At 37.3% G+C, this 20,281-nt stretch overlaps 1 protein-coding gene across 1 annotated transcript in view; it reads right to left on the reverse strand.

Annotated features, from left to right (window-relative positions):
• Positions 1-261: 261 nt before the first annotated feature.
• LOC132395559 (inactive phospholipase C-like protein 2) overlaps positions 262-20,281 on the reverse strand; it is a 224,772-nt gene continuing 204,752 nt past the window's right edge. Inside the window, exons 5-6 of the mRNA XM_059972348.1 lie at positions 16,260-16,369; positions 262-5,314 (exon numbers count right to left, since the gene is read on the reverse strand). Of these exons, the coding sequence (XP_059828331.1) occupies positions 5,075-5,314; positions 16,260-16,369 (350 nt within the window). The 3' untranslated portion in view covers positions 262-5,074. The remainder of the gene's footprint in view (positions 5,315-16,259; positions 16,370-20,281) is intronic.

Genomic DNA, 20,281 nt, shown 5'->3' on the forward strand with positions numbered 1-20,281 from the left:
AAATTGTTCTTTAGGAAATCAGTGGTTTCCAATATTCTTCGATATCAAAATACTCTGTTTTCTTGCAAACCATTACACATTAGGTCAGCTGATCATGGAATTAAATCAATATAACAGATGCCCTATAATGAAACCATGCTCTTAATATTAAGTATTTGCTCTATACTATTTAAGGTCAGTAAATGATTTCAGTACTGTTTTGGAAACAGCATTTTAATCTGACAATACCATATTTTACTTTAAATATATAATATGAATGTAGTATTAAAGCAGAACAATTGATTTCAAATTAACTTTTAATAAAACAACATTTCTTCACAGTATTGTTGTATAATAGGTAAACTAGTGGCATTTCTTCTCAATCTGGTAGGTCACATCATAGCAAAGAGTCAATGAAATAAATTTTTGGCAAGAAATCAAAAGCAATTATGCTAATTAAAAGTTCACTTTTACTGGCCCAAGTGAACAGATAAAAGTATTGTGGTTTTGTATCACAGACAGCAGGGAGCAAAGAACTGTATTCCCATCAACATGAATATTTACAATGAACTTGTGATTGGAGGTTATCAATCTGAAACATCGCTTATGTTTGTCTCCCTATTAATTATTTACAGTATTTTCTTATATATGAATCCTTTAAAAAAAAACTCCAGTATTCTGGCAAAACACAACTAATTACAATGTCTCACTTTCCCAAGTTAAACTTATCATACATAGTATTAATCATAATGACCTAATATTTTTTATGCAATGTCCAGGACTATTGTTTTATATATCATTTATAAATATACAATGAAAATATATATTAATGTTTTGCAACCTGCAGATTATACAGTCTTTAATAAATGCAATCCTTAAAATTAATTTTCAGGAATTTATCAACTCCAGACTTGATTGGATGCCTTACTTTATTTGTTTAATTGAGATTTGGAGGACTCCATTTTCTTGTATTGTGAAATAATTACATAGCAGCTCCCTTCCTTAATTTTCTCTTTGATGTCCAAAAATTAGGTAGGACTATATACAAATTCTATGCACTGCATTCTAAAATTTACTGTTTTACAGTAAAATAGATTAATCAAAATCATTAATTTAAAATTACTTGACAAAGGTTGCATGGGTTTTTTAAATTATGTTTTGTTACATTTTGTTGATTTGATGATTCTAAAAATGTTTGGTTGAATTTCAGATAGTCATGTAACAATAAAAAACATCTGCATTAAGAGCATTGATTTTCTTTGTTTGCAAAGTTAGTAAAACCATCTTCCTGTGCAAGTTTTTGTACATCACGTCTCTTAAGCAACTAAGTCATGGATCAATACGCATGCAAAGCTTACAATAAGTAGTTTAAACATTATCTTTCCTTTAGTAATACTGATCATTATCACACCTGCATGGCTCAGATGTGGACGGGCAAAATGTGGCTCAGTTCAAATATGCAACACTGTTAGGGTAATCTTTTTCTCCTTCATCAGACATGGTCTAGTTGACAATATGTACCCAGTTGATGCAACTAAGTTTAATGGACAGCCTAAAGGAGTTAGTGCCAAACTCACAAAGTTAAATTGTTAATTAATTCATTGGAATGGGTCCTACTATTGATCTTCTGATTTGAGATTTGCAAATGATGTTTTAAGTGTTACTTAGTAGAATCTGTCCTATATAGAGATGGAGGATCAGCATGATCATCTACAGCACTAAGACATTGCCAAAATAAGACTTGATTTATTTAAAGTATCTACCAATTGCAAGAAAATAGACTGTATTATAGAAAATATTATTACTGACCTCTTGTACTTCTCTTAACATAATAATGTTTCAATTTAGTGGCAGCTGATTCCCTTCCTCAAGCCAGAAAACATACTTTTGTTTAGAATATATTACTAATAAATACAGGCACTCATAAAGAATAAGCTGTACAGAAAATCAAGGAATTAAAGATGGGAAACAGATTAGAGATATGCTGAAAATTGTACATTGAGACCCAATTTGCTGATCTCAGTTCTTAAGTAAGCTAAGCTTTACAAATTGAACTTTGAAAATTTAGGACACCCAAAATAAGTGAATGCACGATAAAAATCTGTTAATGGTAAACAAACGGGTCATCTATCACATTTTCAGACATTACATTTCATCCTCTTATGTACTGATCCAGGGGAAAATCAAGTGGCAGGTCTAATAGATGACAAATTTGCAATGGCAAACTTACTGCTTTTGGATGTGACTGAAAAATAATTTGTTTATATAAACAGGAAGAAAAATGGAATAGTGAAGATTTTCCAGATTTTAAAGCCATATAAACTCCATAAGCTAAGGACAAAGTACTAAATAGAGTATTTTCTTGGCAAGTGGATCTCTTGCCTTTACTTCACGTGGGTTGGATAAGAATATGGAAAACTTTATGGAACTATGCAGAGTTTTGGTTAAACAACATCTGGAGAACTGTGTCCATTCGGATCTCTATAACTAAGGAAAGATTTCTTTGCCTAATTTCACTTGAGGACTCTGAGGGATAAGGAGTTGTTCTATGAGGGGAGGTGAAGTACAAATAAGCTTCATGGTGTTAGATTTGTCTTCATTGAATGGCAAAGGTTATCACCTGCTTTCAGAGAAACTATTCAAATTTCATTCCAAGAACTTCAATACCTGGGTTATTATGAATGAAAAATCTGCTGTATCATGCTAGGGTGCAGCCAGTAATGAGAAAACATCGATTTCCAGGGTTTTTTGAATCCAAATAAAGTAGCTTGTGAAATGCAAACATTTAAGGGCAATAAGTCAAAGTGTTAGGAGGGATGGAAACATGGTGATGTTTTCCTCTCAAGGTAAAGTAATGGAGGATTCCAACAAAATAAGAAATTACAGCAAGTGAAGAGTGTGTGCAAGGCTGTGCCTGGAGTTCTTAGCACAATTCAGACAGTTGTTCAAAAACACTGAAAGCAGTGAAAGGGAAAACAAGAAAACTGATGCTGACAAGACGTTGCAGGATAGACTTTCACTGACTGTAGTCACAATGCGTAAATGAAGTTTGAACAGAGGGATGTGAGCTGCAACATGAGTTCACCTGACCCTCCTTGATGAACAGCACTGATGTAATCCTTTTTACCATGTGATTGCACAAGAAAGTCTACTCTCTCACTGCAAAAATAAATTTTAAGAACTTCTGAAAATAAACTCACAGTGGTTACTAAATAATTACATAGATTAGTTGAACCCTAATAATATTTCCCAATGATCATAAATATTAAGAGCAAAGAATACAGTTTAGGGAGAGGACTGATTACAATGGTGTATGCATTAGCCATTGCCTTATAATGCAGTGTCTTGTAAACTAGTAGAATCAAAGAGCAGAAAAGATTAAAACATTTGATGGATTGGTAATTGAAAAATAATTATCTTCAGGGTTAGCTAGAAAGATCGTACAGTGATTGTAAGGCTTATGCAACTTTCACGCACTTTTTGATCGAAAGGGGTGATGTTTAGTAAAAGTTCTCTTCGGTCTTTTATCACTTGTCATTGATAATACAACTTATATATGTAGCAGTGAATTTTTCCCTATCACACCATACCTAAAAGCCCTGAACAAAGGTCTGCAACAACAACTGAACTACTTTGCACACTAGACCAGTAAATTGGTGGATTTCGCATGGACTTTATTTTTTAAAAATGCAAATGTTTGTTGCTGCTTTGCTCTAAACAAACCCAACAACTTCTGATTGATTCAAGACTGTCAACAATGATGAAATTAACATTTTATATTATACGACCATTTTCAAGTAATTCACAGAGCTAGAAGAGGCTAATTCCTGGGAATGAGATGTTTGCCCTATCAACAGGAGCTGGAGAGCTGAGTCTGCATTCCTTGGAATTTAGAACAATGAAGGGTGACCTTACTCAAACGTGTAAGATCATGGTCTTGGCTTGACAGGGTGGATGTTGAGATGTTTCCACTAGTGAGAGAGTCATGAACAAGTGATACAACTACAGAATGAGGGGGATGGTCATTTAAAACGGAGTTGTAGAAATTGCTACTCCTAGAAGGTTGTGGACTCTCTACCCCCATGATTGGTTGAGACCAGATCATTAGATAAAATTAAAAATGGAGATAGGGTAAATATCTGAAAGGTAGAAGAATTCTGGATTATAGGGAACTGGGATAGAAGAGGAGCTGAGACTGGAATAGATCAGCCATGATCCTAATGGGTTGGCTTGAGGGGTCTGGAGGCCTACTCCTGTTCTTGTGAAAGAGAGGTCAAAGTATTTCCCTTCTTTCAAAGTGAATCACGTACATTTAGCACAATGGAAGATCATGGCTACAGGCAATGCACTGAATGACTAACTGACTGACTTGGAAATAATTTCTTGTTGAAATTAATTAGCCTAACCTTTCCATTTAATGAAATAATAGCTATACACATTACAACAACTTGCTAAAAGCTGCTGTCTATTTGGTCACCAGACGCTGGGTACAAGCACTTCAAATGTATTTTTAACATTAACAATCATCTCTAAAGAGCAGAATTTACAGTAACTTTTTCCAGCTTTTTCTTGATTAATGGTCATTGTAAAGTGCACTGAAACTCAGTGACCATAATCAACGATACAATGATTCCACTTATGGCTCAACAATCTTTGCAATCATTCAGTGGCTTCACTACAGACACTTCATTGTATTTATATATACTTTACATATTCTTCTGTATAACAACCATTTTGCATTTAAATTCAGGCATGTCATTTAGATATCTAGAGAAATGTTACATTTACAAAAAGAATGTAAAAAGGCAGCATAAGTTATTAGAAAAAAAGTTACACTTTAACAGATTTATTTGTGACATATATACACACAATAGTTTGGCAGATGAACATTCAGTGGCATGTCTACTACTTGTTTAAAGCAGTAGAAATTTTCCATCACTAGTAGCATATTTTCACTTGGAGAAGTGTTACATTCAATGCTCCATTTGTCACAATATACCAAGAACGAGAATTGTGCTTTAGAATTGCCAAAGTACGAAAACCAACCAACCCAAGCGGGCTTTCCAGTGCAAACAAAAGTTCCATGTGATTGTCTTCATTTGGTGGCTTTGACAGATTTTTCAATCGTATTCTGGCGAGATTCTGCAGCTCGATCCCTAGCTCCAACCTCCACACTTTCCTTCTCAGGTATGGCCTCTAGGCTTCTCCTTGGCTTGGAAGATTCTGTATTCCCAGTGCCTGGCTTATTCAGACCACAAGACACTGCAGCGTAATGAATTTGCTTCAGGTTCTCCAATGCTTCAATTTTAGCACTTTTCAGCAAATCAGCTTGCCCCTGTAGAGAGTAAATAGTTCACAAAGACTAAATTAAGCAAGTAGTTGATACATGTATCGAGTGTATACAGCCAAGATACAGGAGGGAAACTGAGATAGAATGTTACTTTGTTTGTAGAAGGTCAATCTTACTGGTCTGGTGCATCGTGGAATCTAGAGCATTGCCCTAATGGCAATAGACAATCATGTGGCAATGAAGAGGCTTTGTCACTGAAGAGCCCTTCCATTTTTTGACAGCTGGCAAAGCTAGCAGCAGAATTCTATCAACTGTAAAAACTAAATTTGAATTGTAGTGCATTTGAAATATCTCTCTCTTTCAGAAACAACTAGAAGTGTTATAATTGGTATAACTAAATTTTTTTAAAAAAGTTAACTAAAATGCTAAAAAATAAACCAATAATTAATAATATGAAATTAAAGCAAAATAATTTTCATACAGTAATTTTAACTTTCTGTCTTCTGCCCTAAAATTCTTACTGAATGAATGAGGGTGTCAGATCTCTTGCCAGGTCCAACTTGGCAAAGATCCAAGTGACTACTACAAATGTAACGCTGAGGAATCCTAAGAAGATTCCATCGATCAGCTTCTTGGCAAATCCCTGGAATCAATAAAGAAAGCAATTAGATACTGTAAATGAGGTGGTAGTTGGCCTTGTAATGTTTGATTGAATGCAATGAAATAAGCTTGTCCCCATTTAAAATTAGCTTGTGATTAGCATTACAAGTTATCTAAAATTAATCATAGTTAAGATATTACAAGGGCATGCCCTGTTTGCACTTTAAATTTATTGTACGGTATATTTGAAATAAGTATTTATGCTAGCTAGGTTTGAGTTGGGTATTTTACTTTAAAATCTGACCATACCTAGCAACTCCTTAAAGTTTAAAAGTTGATATGATTTTTGTAGAAAGATCAGACCAAAGACTGCATCCAATTTTTACATCCCCAAATGGTACACTGGAAGTCATAGGTACATGGATTACTGCCGTAGACAGTGGGAAGGTGTGGAACGGAAGGAAAAGTTTCCAGGCTTGGCTTTTAACTCTAGTGGGTGTGCTAAGTGACTACATAACTGAATCACTGTATTCAGCAACATTCTTTTGCCTACTCTGAAACAGAAGCACCAATAAATTTCAGATATGATGTCCACAAACAGATCCTGGATCACTGTGCCCAAAAGGGGGGAAATCCAGTTGCATGCCAAATCACAGGAAAAAGCAACTGTTGGGGGATCAGCAAGGTGGGTAGCATCTGTATGGAGGAAAATGACTTGTCGATGTTTCAGGTCAAGGTTGTGGACGACAGTGGAGAGGGGAGATAACTAGTAAACAGAAGAGAGAGCCAGTAAACAGAGAAGGAAGAGGCAGGGGTCAGAAGGTAAGTGAGGGAAGAGAGGGTTGGAGTGGAAGAGAGATAGTTAGGTGATAGGTTGCAGCAGACAAGGTAAAAAAAGAAGGCAGGTGGGAGAATGGGGTGGTGGAGAGAAGCTGGAGGATGATTAATGGGGACCCAATGGCTACAAATGCTGGAATTTAATAAGTAAGATGGAACCAAATGGGAGTGGGAATCCTTTGTGTGAAATGAGTGAGTAGTAGATGGATGGAACCAGATGGGGGAGGGAGACAAAATGTGTGATGGGGGCTGGGGGTTGTGTGGCGAAGGGAACAAAAAATTTGTTAGGGAGGACTCTAGAGAGGGAGGTGAGAGGCAGAGAGGGGGTAGAGGGTGAGCATTGAGGGGGGAGAGGTGGGAGAAGAGAAGAGGAGAGGGGTAGGTGGGGAGGGTGGAGAGAGAGTGAGTGTGAGAGAGGGAGAAGGTGGAGGGGAAAGGCTGGAAGGGGGAGGGGGAAGGGAGGAGAGGGAAGGGGGAAACTTATCTGAAAATAGTAAATGTAATGTTTATACTATTGGGCTGTAGTGTATCCAGATTTGATATGAAGTATTGATCTCCTAGTTTTCATTGGACCTCGCCCTGGCAGTGGGGGAAGGTGAAGGATGAACAGCTTGGTGTGGGAGTAGAAAGGGGAGCTGAAATGGCATGCAACTGGGAGCTCGGAGTTGCCATTGCAGACAGAACACAGGTGATCTGCAAACCAGTGGTCTACTCTATACCTGGTTTTGCTGACGTAGATAAGGCCATACTAGGAGCATCAATTGCAGCAGGAGGGAAACTTGAATCTTGTAAGGTCTGGTCATGTCCCTGGGATGTTGGTGGGAAGCGGTGTAGTAACAAGTATTGCACCTTCTGCCATTGCAGGAGTAAGTACCAGGGGGTCAGGGAAGGATGAATTAATAGGTTTGAACAGACCAGGGATTTATGGAGGGAATGGTCCCAGCAGAAGGCAGAAAGAAGTGAGGAGGGGAAGTTAATCCTAGTGGAGAGACCCTATTGCAATTGGCAGAAGTGATGAAGTTTGATGTGCCAGATATGGAAGGGAACTCTATTTCTGTCCTGCCTGGAGGAAGGGTGGTGAGAGGACAAGTGTTGAGAAGTTGCTTAAATAGGCTCCAAGAAAGAATTTAAACATTTTAATGGTATTGTTATTTAAAATTGAGTTGTTGCCAACGTCAATGACAGCTTATTTGACTGGACTGGCTGTCATGGCAACTCTGAGGAGGCAGTCACCCAAATCTGTTGGGTGAGGCCTTCACAATAGACCATGTTTTCAGAACTAGTGAAACATCCCATTATTTTATAGAGCATGTCAACTATTTGAAGAAAAATATATCTTTAGCATAATGTCTGCTCTAGACTTAAAAGTTGTAACATACTATAAACACATAGGAGAAGAATTAGGCTACTTGGCCCAGAGAATCTGTTCAGCTTTTGTTCACAACTGATTTATTTTCCCTCTCAACCACAGAACCTTCTTCTGCCCTTTTCTTATAACTATTAATGCCCCTACTAATCAGGAACCTATCAATCACCACTATAAATATACTCAATGATTTTGTCTCCACAGCCATTTATGCCAATGAATTCCACACATCCACCACCCTGGGGCAAAAGAAATTCTTCTTCACCTCTGTCTTAAAAGGATGTCCTTGTATTCCGAAGCTGTGCCCTCTGGTCCTAGACTCTCAAACTATCGGAAACATCCTCTCTTTGCCCACTCTATCTAGATCTTTCAATATTTGGTGGCTTTAAATGAGGTTCTTCTTCATTCTTCCAAATTCTAATGAGTCCAGGCCCAGAGCAATCAAACACTCCTCATATATTAACCCTTTGATTTCCAGGATCTTTCTTGTAAACATCTTCTAGACCCTCTCCAATGTCAACACACATTTTCTTAAATATGGAGCCAAAGCTGTTCTCAATAGTTTAAATGTGGCCTGCTCAATGCTTTATAAATTCTCAGAATTATATTGTTGTTTTTATATTCTAGTCCTCAAGAAATGAATGCCAACATTGAATTTGCCTTCCTTACTATCAACTGAACCTGCAAGTTAACCTTTAGGGAATCCTACACTAAGGAGTCCAAAGTCTCTTGGCATCTAGATTTCTAAATTTAATCTCCATTTCAAAAATAGCCTGTGCCTTTATTCCTTCTATCAAAGTGAATGACCAAACTACACTGTATTCCACTAGTCACCAGAAATTACCTGGAAAAGATCCCCTTTATTCCCACTTTGCCTTCTGCCAGTCAGCTAATATTCTGTCCATACTAGTTAGTATCTTTCTAGTAATGGCCCTACTGAAGTGCAATACCTCACACTTGTCTGCATTAAATTCCCTCTGCCGTTTGTCAGCCCATTTCTCCAGCTGGTCCAGATCCTGTTGCAAGCTCTGATAGCTTTCCTCACTGTCCACTACATCTCCCATCTTGGTGTCATCTGCAAATTTGCTGATCCAGTTAACCATAATATAATCCAGATCATTGGTATAGATGACAAACAACAATGATCTTGCAGCACTCCACTAGTCACAGACCTCCAGTCAGAGAGACAACCCTCTGCTATTACTCTCTGGCTTCTCCCACAAAGTCAATGTCTAACCCAATTTACTACTTCATCTTCAATGCTGTGCTGAACCTTCTTGACCAACTTCTCAAGCAGGACCCTGTCAAATGCCTTGCCAAAGTCCATGTAGACAACATCCACTGCATTGCCTTCCTCAACTTTCCTGGTAACTTCCCCCCAAAACGCTGTAAGACTGTTTAGATATGACCTACCATGTACAAAGCCATGCTGACTATATATTGACATATATCCAGTCCCTTAGAATACCTTCCAATAACTTTCCCACCACTGATGTCAGGTACATCGGCCTGCAATTATCTGGTTTATTTTTATAGCCTTTCCTAAACATTGGATCAAAATTAGCTATCCTCTAATCCTCTGATACACCACCTGTCACTAAGGATGATTTAAATATCTCTGCTAGTGCCCCGATAATTTTTGCAATTGACTCCCAAAGGGTCCAAGGGTACACCTTGTCAGGCCCTGGAGATCTATCCACTCTAACTTGCCTCAAGGCAACAAGCACCTCCTCCTTTATAATTTGTATAAGGTTCATGACCTTGCTTGTGCTTTGCCTCACATCTATAGACTCTGTGTCTGTCTCCCACAGATGCAAAAAATCCATTTAAGATCTCCCTCATTTCTTTTGGCTCCACATATTCTGATCTTCCAGAGGATCAATTTTGTCCTTGAAGTCCTTTTGCTCTTAACATATCTGTAGAAGCCTTTAGGATTCTCCTTCACCTTGTTTGCTAGGCCTTCTTTTAGCCCTCTTGATTTCTTTTTTAAGTATTATCTTGTATTTCTTATTCTCCATAAGATCCTTATTTGTTCCTACCTGCTATGCACCAACTTTTTTCCTTAACCAAGGTCTTAATGTCTCTTGAAAATATTCTCAATATCTTCCAGCTTGCTTGTGCCCATTTTATGTAGGTAAACTGCACACTTCTGGCACAGATCTTGCTAATTCCAGCAGTATATTGTTCCCAGGTGATAACCATGAGCATGGTTCACTGAAGTTTTTAATGACACACATTGAGTCAAGAAGACATGAATTGCAACCTTTATAATTAACTCAAAAAAAGTGAGGAAAACTTCATGCTGAAGTGAGGGAAATATATGTTTTAAACTGCCCCACTGAAACATTATTGCTATCACCAAACAATCCTTCCCATGGAATTTTCTTCAGTAAGTAGATCAGTCTCACCAAGCTGTTGTAAAAATGGAGGCCCATGAATGAGTAAACATGATTTGCCAAGTCCTCAACTTGTAGACTCACTGGGTCCAACTGACTGTAGGTGCATGGGTCACCCCTGATCACAGGCTTTGAGTGCTCTCCCACCCCTTATCACTGTCTCTTGCACTTTCTGGGGGATTAGCAGATGTCACCATGAAGAGTGCAAAACTGGAAGTTAACACACTTAACATGAAGCAATACACAACGATAACTTCATAAAGAAGCATATCCTTATTCTGTGATTTTTTTTTGTGTTTTGGTACCAGTGCATCAAAAATTTCTAAGCCATTGACTTTAATTGTGACAAGTTTATTACTGCAAGGCAAAAGTGTAATGGATTTGTCTCAAAACTTTTAAGAAAATAAGTTATAATAATTAAAGGCATGTGAATAGCTTCTAACTCTCTGATCCTCCTGTATGAAAAGAACTGGGGAAAACACAATAAATAGAAAGTGTAGAAGTCTTGTAGCACAATAATGACAGTGATATCAAAATATTCTTTGGTCTGGAAATGAGTGCTGTTTTCACGTATTGAGATGAGCTGATCACTTACTCACATGATGCATAATAGAGCTTGTTTGACAATATGTGGGAATTGGTGAAGAAAGATCACAGTAAATTAATTCAGAGGATTTGAGACAAGATCTTAGGAATGGAAGGTCAGGGGAGTACCATAACTGCAGGAAAGGAATGGGGGTGATGGGGGGAGAGGGGTATAGGAGAGAGGCTGTTTGAGGAGAAAGTTGTGGGGGTCCAGTGAGAAGTACAGGGGAAGGGAGGAGACCACTGGGAATGTGAAGTGAACCATGTGAACCAGGATGAGGCTAGGGTGAGTAATGGAGGATGATGATGAAGGCATCAGAGGGATAGAGAAGATCACAGAATAAGAGCAGTTTGGAATAGGGTGGGGAAAACTGGGAGGGAAGCTGGGTTGCTGGAATTATTAAGTATACTGGAGAAAATAAAGTGGAGAAGGATGAGGATAGTCAGTGGGAACGAACCAATGAAAGTTTGTTGGAGTGAGGGATGGAGAGAGTGACATGAGGAGCTATAGTGTAATCTGAAGGGAAGTTAAACCTATCTCAGGGTCTGGGAGCAAATGCATGGGTGATGGGCATTGGGGATAAGAAAATCACTGAGTGCCATTATAGAGAACAGTAACATATTTTAGCAAAGATCAACTCATCTTGAAAGTTTCTTTATTCCTGTATATCCCAACAATAATGCAGAAGCAGACTGCAACTCTGTAGATCAGACCTGCTTCTGCTGTGTGTGCCATTTGAAAATCAGGCATATACAGTAAAGGAAAAGGTCATCATTGACTGGTGGTGCACTAGAGGAGATCAATTGCTTCAGGACCATGCTGGCTGGCTAGTTTCCGAAATCGACCATCTCTCTGTGGCCTTACAAATATTTCTTTACTCTATATTCCCTCTTGAAGACCATAGCATAACCTGCATTTCAAATTCTAAAGACATCCTGTAAAACAGTTCTTCCTCATGGCTCTGTCAATTCCCTTGCTTTGTGCTTTGCTCCTGTCCGTATATACTGTAGTCCCCAATCCCTTCAAAAACACAGACAGCTTCCCACTATCCACTCTATGCAAAACCCTAATCACTTTATACACTTATGTCCAATTTCTCCTCAGCATTACAGTTCCAGATCTTTAATCAATCTTTGTAACTATGGTCACTCATCCCCAAAACCATTGTTGTAAAATTTTTCTGGACCCTTCACACCCTCCCTGCAATGTAGCAGGTAGAATTGCGCACAACATTCCAGTTGAGACTATACCAGTGTTTTATTCAGATTCAGCATTACACATCTACATTTGTACTCTATGATTAGGCTCATAATACTTAACTGCTTTCTCAACTAGCCCTGCCATTTTCAATTACTTGTGCACACATACCCCCAGGTCACTTTGCTTCTGTACTCTTTTAAAACTGTATCCTTAATTCTATTTGGCATCAATCATGCATTAAATACCAATTGATGGCACAGCAAATCCCAACTGCCCTCAGTGCATATACATGTCATATGTATAGTGGGCTATGATTGTACATTGCATCTGGTCACATTTGGAGATTATTTAAACATTGCACCATGCAGCAAAATTTCTTGGCCCTTACACTTTAGAATATGCTAAGGCATAGCACTATACCTCTACCCTAGCACTATCATAATATGTACTCTTTGTAAGGAACTGATAAGAGTCAAACCAAAAGGAGAATTAATTTCAGATTACTTGAGAGTCATAGATAAAGGAAGGAAACAGGCTATTCAGTCCACCAAGTCTATGCTAAGTACCAAGCACTTATTTTATTCTAATCTATTTTATCTTCCCCATCTTCTACTAACTCTACCACTCTTCTACACACTCAGACCAACATATAGTGTCCAATTAACCTACTAATTTGCACGTATTTTAAACGTGGTAGAAAACCAAAGCACCAGAGGCAATGGGGCCGACACGCTATTGTTGTAAGGCTGGTGGATAAATCTCACTCCAGGGACTCAAACCCCAAAGCCTATGCTGTCAGGCTGGTGCAGGAGCCAGAGAATGTTGCAAAGCTGGAAGTCTTCCCTTTGGAATGAGATGTTACACTGTTCTTTCAGGTATAAGAAATCTCAAATTATCTCAAAGAACAGGTGGAAGGATATCCTTGGCATCTTGTCTGCATCTTATCCAACAGGATTAAAGAGCACATTTGATTATTTTCACATCTGATCTGACTGAATTTGAAATGGATGATCAGCCTGGAAATATATTGCAGAGTGCAACATTTATGTGTATCATGAAAAGCTGTTCCTCAGGAGTTTTTCCTTCCAGACCATCAAATGAATAGAGGCACCTAAACAGGTTATTATTAAGAGGAGAATCCTCAGAGTATTCGTGGGGCTTTCTTCTGTTCCCAGGAAACTAATTTTGGGTAGGTCTACTTTGGCTTAAAAATATAACTCTAGATCTCCAACATGTAGTTGACTGATGCTCTAGCTTCCACTCCAAGCTTTTCTCCACTCAAATGATTTGTCCAAATCTACATCTGTGACCCTTCTGTTTCCTACTCCAACTCCACTGCAACAGAGAGCCACAGAAGAAATTATTTATTGAGACACTATTTCACCTATCTCTTTTATATGCCAAAGGATCTTTAGGTTGCAATACTGTATTAAGCTCTTTCAATTATGAAGATTGGCACGTCAATTACTTCACAATTTCCCACTTACATCAAAAATCTATCCCATGTAGTAAAACGGTACTACCACATAACTACTGTAAAATGAACCAGTACAGTGCAATTTATTAGCAACATCGACTCATTGAAAAGAAACTGTATTTTAAATGGTTTTCACTTGCTCATATTTCAATTCATCAATCTTAAAAAAAAATCTACTTGTCTGAACATCAGTGACAGTTTTATCAATAATACATTAAAAGACAGAGATAAAAGAAAGGATAGTTAGCTGTCAATCAGAATACCAGTTGACTTTCTTCCTCTCATCTTCCCCTCCACTTAATATCAATCTTACTTTTCAAACTTGTCCAGATATTATTACTGCAGATCACTGTTAATTTATATACACTCTTTTTTTCAACATGAAGCCTTGTCAGAATAGAGAAGAGTAATTGTCAAATTGACTCAGGGATCAATTCCAGAGTTCACCCACTGTCTTGGGAAACATCTATCACTTAGCCATCTTGTAAGACAGAGTAGCTGTTCAATTATTTAATCGATCAATAATTATCATGCTTCATTTATTATAGAAGTAACTACACTTGATGAAGAACTTTGTTGCCTATAAAGTGTTTGGAATGCTCTGAGATCATATTAGTTTTTCCATAAATACATATTTTTCCACTTTAGATAAGGAGGATTAAATGAATTTGTATTACAAGTGGTAAATGTTATAATAGACAAGTAAAGTGTGACGTGACTGATGAGGGCAACTGTCAATGAGTAACAGTAGACTATATGATCCACAAAAGGAATGTGGGAATAGTACAGGCTAACATATTGAGCTCATGAACAATATCTGTGGTATTGACTGTGCAGAGAGAAAATGGACTTTAGATTATAAGTGAATTCCATACTGACCAGTGAGCCAAACATCACTGCTGCAAGTAGCAAGATTTTGTAAAATTATCTCCTAGCCAGAGTGGGAGGAATGCAGGTTTGACTCCTGAACACATATAGCAATGAGCTGCATGCTGATAGCTTCTCCACAGCAGACAAAGAAAGGTTGATGAATACTACAAGATTAAATATTATACCTACTTATAATATTGAACTGTTTATAACCATTCACATTCTTACATCAATACATTCCTTCTTAAAGTGAGTGGGGGCTGCTGCTGAGTTAGATATAGTGCACAGATGTTAAAATAACCTAGGCCTTAAACTGCTCAAGAAATTAAGATGGAATGAAATGTAATAAAAGTATAATAACCGATAATAGTACAAGTAGTAAAGAAAGTAAAAATAAAGATTGGTGTTGAAGATTGATGTTGAAGAATGACCAGTACATTCTATGAATGATACTGATACAACACAAATAAAAATATTATGCCTCATATGAGCATTTATCTGTAACTCTGCATTTGTTCTTCACAACAAAGGGAATGATTCAAAGACATAGATAAGAAACTGAACATATATTCATTAGGGTGACTGCTGAATTAGCTGGGGAAAAACACATTTCCAAGATCACAAACGGCATTCATTCTGCTGTTATGAAGTTCCTATGCAGTTCATGAATCCTTCCTGCATCAAACTTGTTTTTAATTACTAGATTCTTTCTGAGTCACAGTTGTTTGCATGAGCATTGCCAATTTTTTCCCTTATAGATTACAGTTCAAATCAAGTGATAATCAGCGATATTAAATTAAATGTAATTGTTAAAGTAAGTAATAAATAGTATTCAACCTTTTCTAAACTGGAGTCTACTTTCATATAATTGGTTGAGGCATATCATCAGATAAATGGTTATCACATTCACTTTCATGACCATATTTTCAAATTTGAATCCAAAGTCAAACATTTCACTTACAATTATGATTTACTCAAATTGCTAATTGTAAAGTTAACTTTTTATTCATTACCAAACATCTGCAAATTTTAACCTGTAAAAAAAAACAACCTTCTGTTATCACATTTTCAATTACCTGCAGTCTGGACTACAAAACTACAATTTTTTCAATGTAGGAGGCCATTGGCCTATTGTATTTGCATTGCCTTTTATAAAGAACAATTCAAAACCTGTCTCACTATATCTTCAAGTATGCTTTTACATATATCCTTTTGATCATTTTTAAAAGATGTTCCATAATTCAAGGATAGAAACCATCCTTATTTAATCTATCAAGTCCTTCATTATTCTGAAAACTCCCATTAAATCAACTCTACGCTTTATCCACTGGAAAGAGTCCCAGTATTTAATATCTCAGGTTGCAGCTACAATTTTTCATTTCTGGAATTATCTTAATGAATTTGTCCTGAATATTCTTAATGGCTTCAAAACATATTTACATTAAAATAAGACTTTAAACACTATAAGCAATATCAAAATGTATTCTAAACAATCTTATCAAATTTGTATTTTGTCACTTTAATTATAAAACTAAAAATTCCTTTAATTTTTTAATGATTTAATTTGCCTGCTTAGAGAAAATGTATTATTTATCAGGCAATGCCTATAATCTCAATCAGCATCTTTTATAATAAAATAATGATAATGGTGATAATACCTTAAGAATTGTGATGTTCCATGTAAAACTCTCAACAGCTTTCTGAAGTTTTCTTCCTTTAAGGCCTTCTTTAACCCCAATATTGTTCAGATTTTCATGGAATTCCATGGCTGAAAGTAATATACATTTGTTATTCCCATGAAAAGTACATGAGCATATTTCTCTGAATAATACAAGAAATTAATTTGAGCTGTTCAACAGTACTGATCGGCCAGATTTGAGAGAAAACTGTAAAATAATATTTGGCCTTTAAACCTTATCTTTACAAAAACGATAGACAATTCCATCCTAGATGGTAATTCACCCATGTTTCTGTTCAAAGCACGCTCAAAGAGAAATGGTTAAGATACTAATTTATCTACAAATCCTGGGCTCACTTCTCCTTTACAGCTCCCTAGAACAGCCTTACCACTCAGTCCAGGTCTATTCCTAAACCTTATTAATTAAGTCCTAGCTTGACTCAGTGATAGAACTTTCACCTCTCAGTCACAAGGTTACAGGGACATGTCCAATCAAACAACCAATCTAGTCTGGTTGTTCAGTGCTATACTGAGGTAACATTATGTAAATGGAGCTGCTAGTTCCCCTGAGATACAGAATTATAAAAGGTATGAATACTTAAGATACTTTTACTTCACCTTGGGAATACTTACTGCCTTTATATCAATGCAGAAGCCATTACTAAATGTTGACTAAGCATTTAGGATAATTTTACATAAAGGCTGCAAAATGAGCCTTAAGAAGTTTAAAGTTTCTAGCAAAAATAATACATTGAACATAAATGGTGCAGCAAACAGGTCGAATAAAATTCTGTGAAAAATTTCCAAGGATTATTTGGCTACTTCAAGAGGCCTAAATTGAAGAATTAAGGATGAAATCCTTAAAAGATTACCTAAACTGAAAAATTCATCAAAAGGCTAGCACAAAAGTGGTGGCTTGAACAGCTGCCTTATGATTTTATGCATGTGATAAAGCTTGAGAAATGAATGAATTATATAGTTACATTAAAAATCAAATGACAGGGTATTTACTTAAATCACAGTGTTACAGGTGCAGAATATACAGTGATGCAAATCTGAAACGGCTGTAACAACATATCTGCCCAACTGAACTGCTACACATCTGCAATAGAAAGCAAGAATTTCAATCCACTGAAAAATAATTTTGAAACTAGAAATGTTTAGAGTTGGCAAAATTGAAATTAAGGCAAAATTGGCCAGAATTCTCCTTGACTGGAAAAAGGGTACAATGTACAACTAATCTTTACAGTACTTTTGACTATAGATCTGATGATGGAGTAGACAGAGTTCCAAGGGAAATACCAGTCATATTTTTGATACGACAGCCTGGTTTGCAGAAAGGCAGCTGGGATAGTAATTACAGCATTTCTGACCTCAGGGGCACTGTGATCTGTAACATATTACTTCTGTATCAAGCTCCATGTTGAGAGTTCTCAGCACATACCACTTGATTATTTTCAATCTGTCGGACTTCAGATCAGCTTCAAAGCACATGGGGTAATGGAATTAAACAGAGTGGAAACAAACACTTTGACCCTGACTATCACCCACAGACACCAGTCCAACACTCAGCTCAATATACTCTCCCCATGTCCCCAAAAACTTCCCACAGATACTTACTTATATTAGAGGTACCTTACAGTAGCCAATTAACCCACCAACTTGCATGTCTTTCTGTTGATTCCAAGTAACTGACACTGTGAGGCCATGGCTCTACAAACTGTGCGATGGGGTTCTCATTGTTTGGAACAACTTGAGTGAGTTCAAATGGGCCACTGCTACAGATATAATCAGGGCTTAAGATCACAGAAACTGCTGGACTTGCTGAGTATTTGCTGTTTTTTAAAAAATTTAATACCTGCTTTTCAAAACCATTACATAATCACAAAACTGCTGTTCCTTATGATATATGTATTTTCCCTCTTGGTCATATTGTACAGGGGACGGCTAATTTCTGGCTAGACATCCTGCTCACTAAAGGAAGACAAAGTGTCTCCCATAGCCTCTCCTACACACTGTGCCCATAACAACGCCTTCACATGGCATCCCTGTTATTATTGAGTTTGCTATGTCATGGCGCAAACGAGTGTCTAGCAGTGTATCTGGGCAGGAAGGCTATGCTCATCAGCCTTGGTTGGCAGCCAGCCTAGGAAAAGGACACTCCGATTGCAAACCCGGGTAGATGGGACTCATTAGCCTTGTCAGTCAGTCTGTCTAAGCAAAGGAAAACTCCGATATTCAACCTACAGCCTTGTGGTCACTGCCGTCGTCGCAGCTCACAGCGCCATTGTGGCCTAAGGAGTGGAATTGCACCAATCCTCACTAAAAGCCTACACAGCGCAGGTGTGAGGAAAAATCCTACAGTGATGGAGTTTCATCCTGATCTTCACAAGTAAAGAACCAACCATCCATCCATATTGTACAGGGCTCTTAGACTCTCATTTTGGGTTGAACCCCATTTAATACAATGATTTCTCAAGAATCAAAGTTCTGATATTAAGGATCCGACTTATGCATGTTCAGCATTTCTTTCCATATCAGAAATGGACACAGTTTTCAAGGGTACTGCAGTTAGTTCATGGTTTCCTGTCCTTGTTTATCCACTGTTTTAGCTGCAGAATTCTACCTGCCTGTGATATGAAGGGACTGTATTGCAGAGTGGGTTCCACAACTTATTATTTCCCATCAACAAGGCTAAATTGGGCAATTCATGGGATTTTAAATATTTTGAGGGAGGCATCTGGATAAACTAATGCATTTGAAAACACGAGAAGGAAGTAAAGGTGGAAATAAAAAGGGCAAGGTAAACAGTCAGAAAGCAAGGAGCAGGAGCAGTCATCTCTCAGGCTGCCTCACCAGTCAATAGGATCATGACTGATTTGTCTCAGACCTTAACTCTTCTTCTGTGCCAGTCTCAATTTCCCAACCATTCAAAACACCCTTCTTCTCTTTAAATACCTATAGTGAATCCCAGAGATTCATTGCCTTCTGTGAGAAGAAATTCCTGACACCTCAGTTTTAAATGGCCATTTCCTTTTCTGGTACATATGTCCATAGTCAGGTACATAGTTTGAGACTTTCCCACCCATTCCAACATATCCCTGTCACTTAGGATCTTATATGCTTCATAAAGTTCAGCCCTCATTTTTGTACATTTCATAAAACTATTTCCAGCCAATTGCCTTAGAATGACACTCATATCCCAGGAATTAGCCGAGTCAATCTCTTCTGGATTTCCTCCACATTTAATATTATTTTTAAAAACATAGGGACTGAAACAGTACATAGTACTCCAGAGAAGCAATAACAAAAGGCTGCAAAAAGGTGCAGGAAATGCTGCTGTACAATGTACACAAAAGTCGATTCTAACTGGACAAGGATCAAACAATGAGACTGTTGGATCCAGCAATGAGAATCAAACAAACACAGACAGAAGTTGTAACAGGAGGGGGGATTATATGCGACAGTGCTCACGGTGAAACAAAGGATGGGAAATAAAGATTATGAAGAATGTACATATGACAAAGTTCAAAATAATAAACAAAGGAATGCTGTGTCTGAGGGATGAGACTGGAAATGAGAGAAGTAAGCTAAAACAAAAGATGAGAAAAAAACAGTGGAAAACATTAAAAAGATGGACCAAGAATATGTATTGTAATACAAAACAAGAAAAAAGCCAATAATTATAATAATTAGAAAATTACAAAATGAAACCAAGAAAATAGAGAAAAAATGTAATAAATGATAAGAAAATATCTCTTCACATTTTCTACAAATGAGAGCATCAAATGTTGCTTTACAGCTAATTAAGTTTTTTTGTTAAATGTGGTTACTGCTGTCATAGAGTGATGTTGTTATACAGAGACATAGAAACAGACTCAGAAACAAGCCTTTTGGCTCACCAATCCATGCCAATTATCAACTACCTATTTAAACTAATCCTACAGTAACCCCATTTTTAATTCTCTCATATTTTCATCAATTCCCTCCCCCCCCCAACTA

Source organism: Hypanus sabinus, chromosome 6 (genome assembly GCF_030144855.1).
Source record: "Hypanus sabinus isolate sHypSab1 chromosome 6, sHypSab1.hap1, whole genome shotgun sequence".
NCBI lineage: Eukaryota > Metazoa > Chordata > Chondrichthyes > Myliobatiformes > Dasyatidae > Hypanus > Hypanus sabinus.